This window comes from Chrysoperla carnea, chromosome 3 (genome assembly GCF_905475395.1).
Source record: "Chrysoperla carnea chromosome 3, inChrCarn1.1, whole genome shotgun sequence".
Lineage (NCBI taxonomy): Eukaryota > Metazoa > Arthropoda > Insecta > Neuroptera > Chrysopidae > Chrysoperla > Chrysoperla carnea.
The window spans coordinates 14556767-14574377 of NC_058339.1; the positions used below are offsets into that span (position 1 = coordinate 14556767).

At 28.9% G+C, this 17611-nt stretch overlaps 1 protein-coding gene across 2 annotated transcripts in view; it reads right to left on the bottom strand.

Moving 5' to 3' along the window:
• LOC123295713 (cytohesin-1) overlaps positions 1–17611 on the bottom strand; it is a 126823-nt gene that overhangs the window by 14061 nt on the left and 95151 nt on the right. The window contains exon 1 of one of the 2 annotated variants that reach the window (XM_044877142.1): positions 620–1142. The exons of the other annotated variant lie outside the window; for it this stretch is intronic. Within the exon in view, the coding sequence (XP_044733077.1) occupies positions 620–1024 (405 nt within the window). The 5' untranslated portion in view covers positions 1025–1142. Of the gene's footprint in view, positions 1–619; positions 1143–17611 lie in introns of those variants that run through there. 2 annotated transcript variants of the gene reach the window in all.

Sequence of the window (17611 nt, forward strand, 5' to 3'; positions counted from 1 at the left end):
ACCCTATTATTATTACTATCAAGACACAGTAGATAAAAGAAACAGATGTAAGCAGATAAGTTATTGAAGCTTTTATACGCATTTTTCTCAAAACTGTGTTTTTAAAACTTTCCTCAATCATAGCTCGAGAACGATTCAATCGATTCACTTGAAATTTATAAGATAGACTCAGCACATGTCTGTTAACGCGCAAACTGAACAGAATCATAACTTTCGAGTATTTCTATTTTATTCGTAACGAAAACATATAAGCCAATCAACCGAAATCTTGGAGGGAGTTAACGTTTTCTTCGAGGCACGTGTCTTTAGAGTGATACAACTTCCGTTTTAATGTATATTTTTATTTGGAATTTATTTGACATAATCTTAAAAAAATAACAAATAAATAAAAACCTCAAAGTTCTATCTTTTCACTGTCCGTCAAAAAAAAAAAACTCAAAAAATGTTTAAAAAGTGGGTCGTCACAACTAACAAATCTTGTTTGACATTTTTTTTTGTAAAGTCAGTCTATTGTAATATATAAATGGTATTTAAACAATCAATTATATGTCGTCAATCTCGAAATTAACTCCGGAATCCTGAACTTTTTATGAAAGCAATGAAAGCAAATTTTTTTTACCTTAATAGGATATTTAATTTTAGATGCATGCGATAAATCCCACACAGAGGCTGATCGAGGTGTTGTAGCCGTTGAATATGGGCCATATTGTTGTAAATTTGTAACACTATTTGCACCATTTGAATGTTTTTTACCCGGTCGACGTAACGATGAAAACCATCCGGTAAACGATGGTTTACGATCACGATGCCCATGTTGCTGTTGTTGTTGTTGTGTTTGTGGGGATGCATTTTGTTGTTCATGCATTATATTTAATGTTGAACCACCAAATAAAGAACTTTTCGATGTAAACACACTTTGTTGTTTCTCATAAAAGTAAACACTATTACTACCATTAATTACAGTCTCTTTTTTTGTATAATATTGACATTTTTGATACGTTTGAATTGTATTTAAGGTTTCCATTAAACAATCAATTTTTTATTCCAAAACAATAAATTAATTTTGTTGTGAGAGAGACGTGTAAGGCACATAAGTAAGAAATTTTTGCACTGATCAATTATTTATTTTCACTTTGTGTGTTTTGCACTATAAAAAAAATAAATAATAAAAATAAGAAACGTTGTTTATTAAAAACAAAATTGTAATCTCTCAAGAGGTCATAATTAGTGTGAACCAAAATTTCCACTCCATCATAAATATATTTTCATGTTTTTATTGAATGTAACCTTGACAATCGTGATTTGAATTTTATACAAAAAAATACATACAACACTAATAACACATTTAATTTAAACTTTGTATTTTACATGTTGGACGAACAAACGCGAACAATCATAAGCGCAAGACAGCGGACTAACAACACTTCAGTTGGTGTTTCCTAATGAATACGTAATAGTACACTGAATTGGAATTTACTGTATGATTCTTTTTTTTAAAAGTTATCAAATGATTGATATCATGTGTTTGTGGGTTTTATTATCATACATATTGTTTAAACATCACTCATAACTCATACATTTTTGTATTTTGCATTACGTTATTGGATGTATGTTTTCTGTTGATAATTTGTGATTATTTTTTAGTGACACATGCTACTTGATTTTTAGGATTTTGTAACAAAAAATTTTGCTTTAGTAACATAGAATTTATATTATTACCATACTAGCTTGATATCCGCCCGCTTCGCTGAGCTTAAAAGTAAAAGCCATCGCTTTATAGCCTCCACCTTTCTTGATCTCACTTATTCCCCTTCCATAACACTTGAAGAATTGTTTTACACAATTTAATAAATTTTTAAGAGTAAAATAGTCATAATTCATTGAATGTATCCGAAAAGATGGCCATGAATTGTTTGACATTTACTATTTAAAATTTTTTACAGAAATCTTTAATTTATGATTCAAAATGGTGATCATAGATGGGGCAGTAAAATATATATCTTTATAAATTATAGCTCATGTGTTATTCTGATGTATGAGCTATATTAGTAGGTTTTTAGTGAAAGGCTCACTCTACTCCATAACCGATGCTCGATAGATGAACAGTTTAAATTAGAAAGTTGTTATTGATAAAAAAGTAACATTTTTTTCGCAAACCGTACAGTTTAGACAAAAATGGACTGAACAATTTTACCCAAAATTGTTTTTTCGTATAATTGTTTCTGCGAAATCTATTTATCGAGTTTCAAACATATGTCAACTTAAAAAAGATACCCTGTATATATCCACATATATATACACCGGTCAAACACATAACCTTTCGCAGTTGTCGGGGTAAAAATTATCAGTACTATTTTATTATTTTGGAAATTATTTTGTTGCAGAGTTTGCTACATTTTTGGCTAACATGATGTGCATTAAACAATCCATGATAAACATGCTTTCAGATGATAAACATGATCATGCCAAAATCATAAGTTTGACTTTTGTTTAAAATCAATTATTCAATAAGTCATGATAAAAAATGAAAATATTTAGATAAATGTGATAAATACGATCATCTGACGTAAAAAATTAACCTAATAATTACATTAAATTTCACACTTCATCGATTTTCTTATCATAATTATTTTCCTAACAAAACAGTATCACTGTATGTCAGTTTTAATACGGATAATATTATCCCCACATAATATCCAGAATAAATATCTTCTTCCAAGAAGGATTTTAATGATATTTATAAACATTTATTCAATCATTTTAAGCTTCCTTATTACTAGGAACAAAATGATAATTATTTGTCATAGTTCAACCGACATTTAAATGTAGAATTAGCCACTTTAGTTTTGTTATGATAAAATATTTATTACTTGGAAAATTGAACCCTAAAAATTGTTTTCGGGAAAAACTACTTCTTGTGAATTTTCAATAAAAAAGTTGGTAAACAATTTGATAGAATTGTTATTGTGTTTATTATGTCAAGAATTACTGGCTAATCATTCTGACGTTGTTAATGCATTATTCCTTACAATAAATATACAGAGTGATTCGTGATTGAATGGTCATAGTTTAAGAGCGTAATTTTTAACAATTTTCAGTCACTATTAAATTTAACCAATAAAGTAAAGACATTGTTTAGTAAGGTAGTTTAATGTTTTATTAATTAAAAATTTTCAATTTGTCACAAATCTAATTTAAGTTTAGATTCAAAATGCTCTCCTGTTGCTACACAACACATGGAATTACTGGAATTATCAGGTTTACCATGGTCTTTTTCAGTCTAGCTTTCAGACAGGATCATTTTTAATCGAACCACTAAGTAACATAATGTACAAAAACTGAAATGATTAAACATTTATAAGAAAACAATTTATAAAGAATGCCTTAGAAGTTTCTGAGTTAAATAAATATTTTAAATGTAAATAAGGGTCAATAAAATTCACCTACAAAATCCTAAATCCCATAGAATATGTTGTCTAAATGTTAATACGATAAAAGAAACTAATTATTATCACATCGTAAGATAAACAGAAAGTAGGATTTGTCCATGTTAGTACAGCTGTACAGTACTTGATTCACAAGATGAAAGATATTTTATAATGTAGATTTAGGTAAAGGAATTATTAACAACTGTATTATAAGGACAAGGTGATCCAAGAATGTCAGGCATAACTCAAAATATTACGCTTGGATTTATACCAGGTTGTTCAGTAACATGCCAGCGTAATATGTTAATAAAGCGTAACCAATTCAGTTCGCGGTATGCATAGAGTAGCGCGTTAATTTAATTGATAGCTGTGATGGGCCGGTGTAGTGCATGGTTTATGCATGAAGGAGATGCACTCAGCCTTTCAAAGTAATTGAGGAGCTGATAAATGAAGTTATCAGTGGAAAAGGTGCTAAAACACATATATGGTATCACATTGGGCTGTATAGCCTAAGTGTATCTATGCTTCGTGGACAGCCAATATAACAAAAACTTAAACTATTTTTCATTAAGTATAATTTTCAATATTATATTTAAACCATTGAATAAAGTAATTGTTTATGGAAACTATAGGGAAACGATAATAAATAACGGCACACGCTGCTATAAATGAAAAGCCTGTTATTAAATAATAAAAATATTCATTCTTATCAGCCCGAATATTTACTTAAGCACCCTTTTACATGTAAAGTTCTAAAATTATGACGTCAATAGTTCTCCCACATATTCTAGGAAAAATATGATATATTCATTGACATAATGTCATCAAAAAACGATATTTTAAAATATAAAACTTTTTTTCATTATTTAAAAAGTTGTTGAAAACAAAAATATTAATTAAATTTCTGCATTTACAGGTACAAAAAAATCAAATTATTTCATAAGAAAAATAATAAATTAATAATTGAATATAAGAAATACGGTGTTTAATTAAAATATGACGTCATACTTTATTACAATATCTTTTTAATTTATTTTTCTGCAGATTTTCAATAATATTGACTTAAAAAATTAAACTTCTTATTTCTTAAAACTTAAGAATATATTACTTTCTTTTTCATCATATCGACAGAGAATAATTGAAAAAATGATTTTATAACAAAGCTAAAAACAACTTTTTTTTAGGTAATACCATTTTCTTTTACGCTAGTATTTGCTGGAAATTTGTAAGGCTACTTTTCATTTGATTTAGACACTTTTACTCGAAAGTTTTATTTACCTGAACATATGCAATTAAGGTACTATATATGGTCTGGAAGAAACAGGTTATCGAGGAACTAATGGTAATGTAATGAACCATAGATGTTTATCGAGTGCTTTAATCTAACCTTGCTTTATCCGATCAACGGTCTATACCAGTCAATGTGCTGGTAAAATTAAAGAACGCCAACCATATTTTTAATTTTTGTTAAAAGTACTAATAAGTTTAATTTAAATATGTAGTTACAAATAAACAGGAAGTCGATTTATCAGAAGACTTCCCGGCTTTGATAAAATATTTGTGTAATTTAAGTTCATTGTGAAATAAAACTATAATGCAAAACCACGTGCGATTTAAATTGCGTGGAAATTTAGATTATTTTTCAGTTGGTAATGAAATTAGTTATACACGGTGTTTTGTTAATGATAGCGGAAAATTATTCCAGTAAATTAAGCTCATCAAGACAAATGGAAAAGCTCTTTACTAAATTTCGATCTGAAGCCTGATTCGAGAGATGGGAAAATAGAAAGAAAACAGAATACGCTGTATTATAAGTTAAATTAAAAATACGAAATCAGGTGAATAAATCCAATTTGCCGCATAAACGTACCAAATCAAATAGTGAAAATTTATCCAATAGAAAACGACAATATTATCAATTTAAATTTTAAAGTAGTTTTTTTTTGTAAACGGAATAAATATAAAATCGAATACGAATATCCGGTATTATATAAGATGATAGAAAAGTGTGAAAAGGAAAAGATAATTTTATAAGAAAAATAAAACAAGAATAACGTAATCAAATTGAACAAGTATCTATTTCATTATATAAAGAAGGTGTATGAACTCGCATTAAATATTAGGTCTAGACAAAACGTCTGCTTTGTTCATATAGGTGTTGTATTATTCGAAGTACTTAGATCGATTTTCGGAACTTGAAAATGTCGTAAAACGTTATACGTTGCATACATAAAGTTTATGTTCGCTAAGTGTGGAAACAAATATTAGAAACGACATAAACTGCATATAATACACCAACAACCATTGACTACTCGATACGGGAAGTTCAAAGACACTAAACAAACCACCATTTCTAATAAATGAGAGAATATACGTATGTTGTTTGCCGGTCCCTGAACGGGTGGCGGCATATCGCATGATGGTTACGTTAGTTGAACATCTTTGTGTCCTTGTCTTTTATCAAACCGACATGGCAATGTATTTTACGTGTTTAGTTTACGGTATTATTTGTGATTTTAGTTTAAGCTTATAAAATGCTACACAAGATTGATACTTTCCATATTGAAAGTTTTTTTTTTTTCACAATGATTAAATATGCCGACCAATAATTGTACTATTCCATTGTTTATTTAAAGATTTACAAAGTTTATTGTTTTAACAATTTTTTTCCTTTTATTTTAAACAACAGTTTTTTAAACTTAGTAGCAGATCAGATTTCATTGATGTAGTTTTATTATAGAGAAAAAAACCGTTATAAAAATATGCCAGTTTAATGATTTTCTAAACAGTTTATATGTTATCGAAATGATCTTTCAGGCCGACTATTTCAGCGTAATTTGGTCCAGAGATAATATATTTATTGTTTTTATCTCTCCATTTTGTAAGGAAGCTATTTCTTTTATTTATGAGTTAATTGTTGAAATACCATGTTTAGACAATGTTGATTAGGCAAACCTTTGATTTTTACGTCATGCAAATAAGATAGTCATTCTAACACACAAAGTAATAAGAGTATCTTTCTTCTCAGTGAACGTATTATATGTTAGTACCTGGATAACCGAGCTTCCTTAGTATTTTTTCACTGAAACCTAGCCAATAGATATCAGGAAAAGTCATATTTTTCAGTTTATGTTTCACTTTTTCCTGAAAATACGGAAAAACGACATTTTCGCAAAATGAAATCTAGCTAGGTCAATTTTTTGTCCCAAAAACTCCTTGCCTACGAAATTTCATGAAAATCGTTGGAGCCGTTTCCGAGATTACAATATCCTTGACCAGTTACTCTAGCTAAACATAACAAATCTTCTCTCTAACGGTGAATCCGGAAGACATAATAGTTGTAGTACCACTGAGACAGATTAGATCGGCGTTTTGCAAGGAACAAATTAGGCACTATGAATTATTCGCTAAAAAGGCTATGCTATGTAAACATAGTGTGGAAAATACTCATTCTTGCCGATCGCATAACTATTTTGGATCAACTTTTAGACAAAGAAAAATGTCAAGCTATTCGATATAGTTAAAGAACGAGAACTTTCAAAAATTTTACAAAAAACAGCTTATTTATAAGTCTCGAATAATGCTTTTTCCGTGAGCGCAAGTTTGCCCTCGATTATTTTTTTAAAAAGGAAATAACATCAATATATTATTGAACACTATTATCAGTAATATAGTTTCAGATATAAAGTTATCTACATGTTAATGTCATATTTTATCTTGCAACCAACCAACTACATGTTTATGGTCTATGATAATAATAAATACACATTAAATATACATGAAGATAGATTTAAGACAGAAATTTATGCTTCTATGAATAAGTTTATACTGTCTATGCTCAATGTAATATAAGTTTTTAATTCATTTTATTATTTTCACTTTCATATAAATTTCATCTTCTTTCTAACTGAATACACTATACAACTTTCTGTGCTTTTTCTTTTCATACTATAAAGGCTATTTTCCAACTGTTTTTCTATAGTGCAAAATTAATTTCATGATAAATGTAGTTTAAACTTGAAGATAAACGAAATAGATTACTTTTATGACGTTCGAATATATTGGGTGTCCCATTAAACTTGAGACAGAGTTGTAACTAGAAAAAAAGGTTTTACAGAAAAATGTTTGAAACAAAAACTGTAGAGCATAAAAAGTAGAGTCAGAATTGTGACATTGTTCTGTACTAACAAGGCCTTTGAAAAGTCAACTCTTGCTCAATATTGGAAAGAGGTAGGGGCTACTGGTAAGAGGAAAATTCACTTTTCCTGTTAAAATAAGAAAGTCTACTCTAAATGACCTTTCATAGAAAAAACCTAGTACCAAAAGTTCCTTCTCTAATAAAAATATAATAAATTTTGCTTTAAATTTCTGTCGAATGTATTCATTTTACGAAAAAATTTTTCGAACAAAGATTGTAGGGTTTGTTGAGACAACTTTCCAATTTAAACTATGCTTTTATTTCTCACTAGTAAAGAGCAAGAGTTATATTTGTCGAGTTGCAGCTTAGTTTCAAGTTAAATAAGACACCCAGTATTATGTTTATATAATTTATTTAGTATAACGAACATTAAAAGTGAAGTTTCGTCTGGTATGCATACTATATTCATCATAGATGAAAGATGTAATAAAAATAACGTTTGGTGAGCTTTGTTGAAACGTCACAGTTGAGTTAAATTTTAACCAAACCAAGAAATAGACCAAAGATGCAAACTTTTCTCGACTAGCCATACCTAACTAATCGCTTGGCCTTAATTCAAGCGGGGCTCTTAGTAAAATCTCGTGATTAAATAGAAAGTTCATGTCTCCACAACCTTAATGTTATGTCAATAAAACTTTTATTTTAGATATTGCGTGTTATTATTTTGAAATAGTCGTATAAAATAATTGTTTCTATAAAATTTTTTTGAATCGATTATTTACATTTTTTTTATATCAATTCAGATTAAATTTTTTTAATCAATTCTGTATACATATAATATTAATTGATAGCAATATATGTATGTTTCGATGTACGGTTTGAATAATAAATTTTTTTGGAGTAATTTGTTTATTAAATGTCATCACTATTTAGGAATCTGGTTTATTTAAATTTGTTTTAACCTACGTAGTAGTATTCACAAAAATTTTTAGCTAAGCGAGTAACTGTAATAGTAAATGTAAGTATAAAATATAAAAAAAATTTTTTGCCAGAATATTAAGGTAAAATTTAGCTAGGAAAAGATAGATTATTTCTAGATGGGTGGAGGTAAATCGACTACTTTCCAATTTGGCAATAACCAATATGGGTTTTCTGTGAAAAATTAATTTTTTTCATTTTACAAAATTGGTCTGTTAGTAATTTGCTAAAACCACCACCTTCGTATTCTTGGAATCGTTTTTTTAGCTTTTTCAGTTGATTACGAAGGTTAAAAAAAATTCTTTGTAAAACTTTCAACCATATTGTGGTTATCGTTTTTGCTCTCTAAAATTCGATTCCTCCTTTGGAAACTTCTGGAGTATTTTAAACGCTATTAAAATATACTAGTCAATGGGTTTTTTGAAGACGCTAGATCTGGAAACAATCGGATTTTGGTTGTATGACAATTGGCAAAACTCTCAAAGCTACCTTTTGCACACATTTGGTTAAGCGTAGAGTAAGTGTTGATTGACTACTATGTAAGCAGTCCAGCTAACGATCAAGATTTAGCAGGCTCTAGGTATAATAAACATATTGCCAAAATAGTTATAGATATGTTAATCTTATCTTTACATTATTCAAGAAATTTTTGTATCGACGATAATATATATTTTCATAAACGAAAAATTTAATTTATCGCCATTTATTTTGACTAATTTTTCACATAATATTCAACAGTTTTTAATCAGTTGATGTCATAATATTCTAATATGGTATTATCCTTCCATTTAAGGTAGTACTATCGGTAATAGACTTTGCATTCAGAATTAAATGAAACTTGGCATAGTTGTCCATTATTATATTATAATTAACCAGTTAAATTTAAAAGGGCCTTCAGAGAACTGAAAAAAAGATATTTTAACATTGAACCTTATGGGAAATCACAGATTTTATTTTATTTCACAAAACTAGATGTTCAGATTTTCAGTTCTCTGAAGACCCCTAAAAATTTAACAGGGTAATTATGATATAATAATGGACAACTATGCCAAGTTACATTAAATTCTGAAAGTCTATTACCGATAGTACTACCTTAAAAGAAAATTAAATATAAACAAAATATACTTCGTTAATGAATACCGATACTCCAAAGAGAACTTTGCACGCTGTAATCTAACTCTTCGTTCGAGCGGACAGTAAATCAAACCAAAATAAAAGAGAAGTGTGTGGAATTTGTCATTTATGTAATAAAATGACGTGAGACAGTATAATTTGTACTTACAAACATATAATTTAAATATTTAATATAATTATGATTATTAATTTATTTTAATAAATATTTTTTTTATTATAAAGGGTGTCCCAAAATTAACGCAAGATTTGAATTACATAGAAAACACAGTTTTTAGTCTTTTGATTGTAATTTTTTATTGATTCATTAAGTACATAGAATAGGGTTATTTATGGAATAACACATCGGGAAAATGGCCTCCGCGGCTTTGCATACACATACGCACTCGTTTGTCGAAATTTTCCATGACCGTTCTGCATAAATGTGGCTGAATTTCGTTGATGCAACGTTGAATCTCCTCCTTTAATGCACGCGTAGTTGTGGGCTTGTTGACGTAGACCTATGATTTTAGATATCCCCATAAAAAGAAATCTAATGGTGTTAAATCACACGATCTAGGGGGCCAATTCTGATCACCGAAACGAGAGAGTACACGACCTGGAAATGTCTCATGCAATAATTGAAGTGTTTCACGGGCTGTATGGCATGTGGCACCGTCTTGTTGAAACCACATATTAGCCACATCAATATCATCCAATTTCGGCAAAAAGAACCGTGTTATCATGTCGCGATATCGAGCAGAAGTAACAGTCACTGCTTGACCAGCCTCATTTTCAAAAAAGTATGGTCCAATTATGCCTCCAGCCCAAAATGCACACCAAACTGTGACACGTTGTGGATGCATTTGTTTTTCGACAATCACATGTGGATTTTCAGAACCCCAAAAGCGGCAATTTTGGCGATTTACAAAGCCATCAAGGTGAAAATGTGCTTCGTCGCTTAGGATGAGTTTGCTCGAAAAATCAGCATTCATTTGTTGTTGCTCAATAATCCATTCAACAAACTCTCTTCGCTGTGCATGGTCATTGGGCTTCAGTAGTTGTGTTAATTGAATTTTGTAAGCATGGAGACACAGATCTTTAGTGAGTATTGTATACGCTGTAGAGAGCTTCTTGAAATTTGCAATTCTTGTCCACGACGCCGAATTGAGGTTCCTGGATTGTCACCGACACTCGCACGCACTGCCTCTATATTGACATTTGAACGGCTTGTTTTTGGACGACCAGTGTGTTTGGCGTCTCCCACGGATCCTGTCTCTCGGAATTTTTCAATTAATCGCTTCACAGTTGACGAAGTTAAAACATTATTCCGACCATATTTTGTATGAAATTTTCGAACTACGGCCGCCAAGCATTCATTATTTTTGAAATATTGCTCAACAATGAAGACACGTTGTTCTATTGCGTAACGCTCCATTTTTCCTAACCCTAAACTGTCAACTGTCGATTTATTTTGTTTTTAGGGTTGGCAACACTGTACTGCATAAATGGCGGCAAATTCAAATCTTGCGTTAATTTTGGGACACCCTTTATTAACCATCTGTATAGTTTAAACGTCCATGACCGAGATGCCTGAACAATTTTTATCCCACAAAATATTTTCTACGTATTTAAAATATCTGTGTACGTTTTTTGCTGTGAATGCAGACGACATTTTTATAATTATTGCTCATGTTTTATAGTCCTTGTTTTCCGTGCATTTTAATTTTATGCAAATTAATTTGTTGAAATTCAACACAATAGAGAAAATGTACAATCTAGTTTATATCAGATGATATTTGTAATAAAGTTAGTTAAGTTTTTCGAAGGGATTGTTTTACACAACTGAAATATATGCAGTTTTCAATTTTTTAAAGTGTAAAATAGTCATAATTCATTGAGTATACCAGAAAAGATGGCCACGAATTGTTTTACATTTACTATTTTATATTTTTACAGAAACCTTTAATGCATGGTACAAAATGATGATTATAGGTGGAGCAGTAAACTGTCAGATTAGAACTTTGCCTTGCTGCTTTTTATTTGAAAAAATCAGCGGTGTTTTATTAATTCAGATTGTGTAAAAATAAATAGAAAGGAATGAATACTTTATTTTGCGTAGGTACTAATATTACTATTACTATTATTATTGCTATAATTAAATACAAATAACAATAAACTTTGTGAGATTACCTCAAAGTGTATTAAATATCATAATATGCACTTTTATATTGCGGTTGACATAAATGCCAAGTCATTAAATTCTATTGCCTTTATAAAGGTGGTAATGCCCTCTACTCTTCACTTATTTTTCTAAATGCCAATAATATACATAAATACGTATAAGTGTCAGCACTGAAGAATGTTTTTTATATGACAAATGAATATGCCATTGTATAATATATTTTAATAATACGAAATAATTCGCTGGAAGTTGGAGACACGACTACAAAATAACCATTTTCTTGCGGAAGGATAAATTTTAAAATAAAAATCTAAATACTGGTTAAAATTTGGCATAATAATCTGTATATATAAACATTTCATGTGTTAACAAGTGAAATTTACGAAATTTTAAAAACCCCCGACAAATTTTTCGAACACTAAACTCGCATTTGAATATAAGAACACTTTCCATTCAATTACCTTTCAAACGAAACCAAAAAAATTAAAATCGGTTCATCCGTTTAGGCGCTACAATGCCACAGACATACACACACACACACACACACACACACACATACAGACACACACATAAGCGGTCAAACTTATAACATCCTTTTTTTAGTTAAAAACAGAGAAAATGTGACACAGTTAGCAAAAATCTTAAATTATATCATATAGAATAATATTTCATAAAATGGACCTTAAAATAATCCAGGCATTTATCATGTAATTCTATATCATGGGTTGAATTGCAATATTTTGATTGAATTTTAATGTAATTTAACACTGATCAAATTTATTAATAAATATTTTAATATTTTATATCGAAAATATATATTTTTTTTAAATTAAAAGCTTATTTAATTAAAAGCTTTTTATTTAGTCGTTTAAAAATAATTTTATAAATGAAATATTTGCAACAATTTGTCAAATCAATATTACATGTTTTCCCACTAAAACATTAACATTTAAAAATTATAAAAAAAAAAAAAAATATATAATCTAAATTACGTTGAACGACCTTATGTCGTCAAAAAACACACAAAACAGTACAAAAAAAAAATAACTCCTGAGCAGTTGAGCTCCATCATTAATGTCATATTTCCCACTCATAAAATGCATCTTGTTATTAATGGCTTATTATGGCTTTTTTGTCTTTGTACACGTATCTAAGCTCTTTAGAAAAATGAGTAAAACGGAGTTCGAGACGTCAACACTCCCAAAAAGAACTTAAGAATATCCAAATCTTCAGACAAATTTTCAGTCCCTAACTAATGTTGTAGAGGCTGTAGAAGTACGAAAATTTTGAAAAAATCGTTCGACATAAAGACAGTAAGGGGATTAAAAAAAAGGGTCGAATTGAGTTGATAAGTAGGCACCCTCAAAAGACACCTCCTCGACATTAACTCAACTTACATACTGATTTTTAACGCTTTGTCTCAATTAAGTAGGGGCTAAACTTGCGCGTTAAGCTTTAAAAACGCCAAGATAACGGTGTAAAAAGGTAGCCAAACGGATTTTTATACATGGTGAGCCATTTTAATTTATACACCTAAATATCCCGTTTTGTGGTTAACGAATCCAAAAATAAGTTAAACAAAAGGTGTAGAGTTTAATGGGGGGGGGGGAGGCAGTTACATTTCCTCCGAAAGCTAAAAATGTTTTTTAAGAAAATTTGGTAGTTTTTTTACGAGGATCAACTTTATAATTTAAAGTGGTATATTATATCTCTTAATGCTTTACGATCTAAATTGACTATTAAAGAAACTCGAAGAACCAGGTTCAATCTGATGTCAGAACATGATGTTCCTAATCAAACTCTGCAAGCTTTTTTATCGGCCCCACCTTGTAAGTCTATATTTTCGTGAAAAATATGACTTGAATAAGTATGATTTATTGCAAATAAAATATAAAAAATATTTTTGTAAACTCATTTGAAGAGTGCTCATCATAATTCAAACAATTTTTATTACATTATTACAGTCCCCACACAACACACAAAGTGTTAACAATACACGATACCCATATAGTAGTTAAAACGAAAAAAAAAATTTTTTCCATTATTATCATAACAATAATAATAATATGAACGAACAAATAAATATACATAAAATTCAAATATAATAATATATGATAACAATACATTATTTATTTTAAATTAGCCATTGGAGGCTGTAAAACAAGATTGTAAAAATTGTAAATGTCTCATCAGACGACATAGGTCAATTTCATATAATGATAATGGTATTTGAACAATGCATTGTAATATAAAAGTTGAAAATTTTATTGTAAATTCAAATGAAATAAAACTAATAAATATACAGATAAAAAGGATATGGAGCACCTGGTAGGAACTATGTTCTTTCGTAGCTTCGTACATTATAAATGTGGCGCTAACTCTTTTATTTACAAAAATATTTTTATGAAAATTTAAGATATTAACTTTAGAAGTCAAATACTGAATTACTTTTTACTTTATGAATTAATTGTAATTTAAGAAAGACATACTTTTGAATTAGTAGTCAACCCAATATGTGTGTACATTAAATTTGGTTTGATCAGGATATTTATCATAACAAAACATAAAATTTCCGTGTACGTGCTTTCGGCCGAAAATAACTAAAAATAGTATACATTACATGGGAAGAAAGTTTGAGAGCCCTAAAGCGCAACATGATGACCGAGGCGAATCCGAGAAATAGAAAATTTTGTTTAATTATTTAGCTTTCGATATTTTAAAACCTATACAGATATCGAAAAATTTTATCATTATTTTTCGTCTACATTCATGAAGTTTGAACAAAACTCATCATCAAAATTGAAAATAAGGTACAAATAATTTCAACCCTAAGTCTAAAATTGCTTTGTTGCTCGTACCTTAAGGATGTATAAGCATGACAACAATGTTTGATTTAAAGGCTCAAAATTTGTTTGTAGGTAGTCTTTTATTCAAAGAATATGTGGTTAAAATTTCAGCTTAGGTAACCGTGCAAATTTTTAAGAAAAAAGTCATTAAAAATCGATATAAAATACATTGGCTCTTATGGAGGAATCTCAAAAAACGACATATTTTGGAAGTTTTTGATAATTTTCATTTGGAATGAATGAAAACAAATTAAAAAAAAATTTTTTAATAGAAAGTAAACATATTAGCAATGAATTAGAAAAGAAAAAAACTAAGTGTCACCGTCTATATAAGGGATGTAAGAGCAGGGTAGATTAAGGGTTGAAATTATTTTTATCTTATTTTCAACTTTGATGATGAATTTTGTTATAACTTCATGAATGTAGATGAAAAATAAGAATAAAATTTATGGATATGTGTCTTGGTTTTCGAAATATCGAAAGCTAAATAATTAAACAAAATTTTCAATTTTCGATATTTTGAAAATTAAGCCAGATATCGAAAAATTTTATTCTTACTTTTCGCCTTATATCGTCAAGTAATAATATAAATTTATCATCAAAATTGAAAATATCTATTTTTAAATTTGTGCCCCCACTACCATGCTCATACATCCTTAAGTCGATGAAAATAGGAGTATAGAACTATAAGAACTAAGAATTCCGAGATTTTGTCTACGATGCGATGTTTGTTTGTATATTGTGTTTCATATCAGTTACAATTGAATGCCAACAGTACATAAAACACAGTTCAACAAACAAATGTGCATTGGCCTCTTTTTATCTCTTTATTCACTGCATTTCATAAAGTTAATATAATGTACATCACAAACAACACCAACACTTTTTTTTCCAATTTGACCTATTGAACTTAGCTATACAAATCTAAAAAAATAATAATATATTAATAACAAATTTAAATATTTAACGACCTTTTAAGAGTTCCGTTGCCAAATAGCTCTGTAAGTTCTAGCTGTGTTTCAAAAATTTTTAAATCTTAATAATTTTGGAATTCATAGCTCAATTTTGATAAAATTAGTAACATTTTTTTTCTAGAAAATAATAAAATGAATGTTGGTAGTGGATTATCTATTTTTGTACAGTTTCTCTCTCTTCTGACACTTTTCTTTTCAGCTAAACTGACAAGAAAAAGCCTCAAGATCCGACTAATAAGATAAAATGTAAAATTGATTAAAAATTTCTAGAAAAGAATAAAATGAATGTTAGTAGTCGATTATCTATTTTTTTACAGTTTCTCTCTCTTCTGACGCTTTTCTTTTCAGCTAAACTCACAAGGAAAAGCCTCAAGATCCGACTAATAAGATAATAAAATTCAACCCGCAATATTACTCGTATAATATGTCGTGAAAATGTAAAATTGATTGAAATTTATTTTTTATTGTCATCAATTCAATCCCGCTAACCTTTGTACTTTGTATATGTTTTTTTAAGTATTAATAACTCACTTCAGGAAATAAAAATTTATAATTAAATAAAAAAAAAGATTTATTTAACTTCTTTAAATAATTTTACAGATAATTGGCACTCTTCCATTCACAACAATAGAAAATTCTCATGAATGAAGTTCCTGATTTTTAACATTTACTGATACTAGCATGAAATAGTTGTAGCCAAATATTTGTTCGTATGACGTTATTCTCTGAATTATAACAAAAAATCTATTTCGCGAATAATAAAAAAAAAAAAGTCTAAAAAATTGAAATGATTTCAATAAAAACTAATTGCTTATGCAAACGAATAAATAATTGAGGCTTAGAAAAAAAATTCATTTCTATTAATAAAAAATATTATTTTTTCGCAATAATTTCCCATTTTAAATGAAAACATGTTAATTTTCATAATTAATTAATATTTAAAAAATAGATAGTTAGTAGTTTTAACATGCACTTCCTTTTGATAATCCAATTAAATTGATTTTAATGAGTTATGTAATGATTTTGTTTTAGTTTACAAAAGGTAAAATTTTTTAATTGCATGTAACTATTAGTGTTCAATCTTTTAAACAAATAATAGTTATAATTCCCAACCGGGTTTGGTTGAAATAACACGGGTTTGCCTTCTTAGTAAAGTGTAGAATATAAGAGGCTAAAATCCTAAGAAAGTTTCTTTTCAATTTTTGGATTCGAAGTACCACTCACGACATTTAAGTCTTCGTTATTTGAGTCGTTTGTGGTCAGAGTGGCCTAATCAATTAAATTTAAATAAAAAAAAGAGTTTATGTTTTCATTACATTCCTTTGGGAATAATCTACAATTTCATACAAGCCTTTCCTCATATTTCACAATAACGTGATAACGTAATAGTTTAAGCTTAGGTTAGGTTAAGTTATATTGGCTGTCAACGAAGGACACACTTAGGCTATAGAGCCCATTGTGATACCATATATGTGTTTTACCACCTTTCTGCTGATAATTTCATTTATCAGCTTCTCAATTTCAGAGGCTGAGTGCACCTCCTTCATGCATATACCTACCATGCACTACATTAGCCCGTCACAACTATTATTTAAATTAATTTTGCATGCTTAGCATACCGCGGACGGAATTGGTTACACCTTAACTAACTGAGCTAATAGGGCGACTAGTTTTAGCTTAATAACATTCAATTTACTAACCATGTCTGATTTGGTTAGGACACTTTAGCAACAAACGATTCATTTATCGTTTTGTAAAGTGAAATTTGTATAATAAGCAAAACTGTACAAAAAAAAATTCATTTTATACTTGCAGCATTTTTTTTGGATCAACCGCAAGCTTTTGAAAGAAATCAACAATTTCTCACTACGAATAAAATCTTGACTGTTTTCTTCGTTAAAGAAATCCTTTCTATCATATTAAAATTTAATAGCTTTGTTTAAAGTACGAAA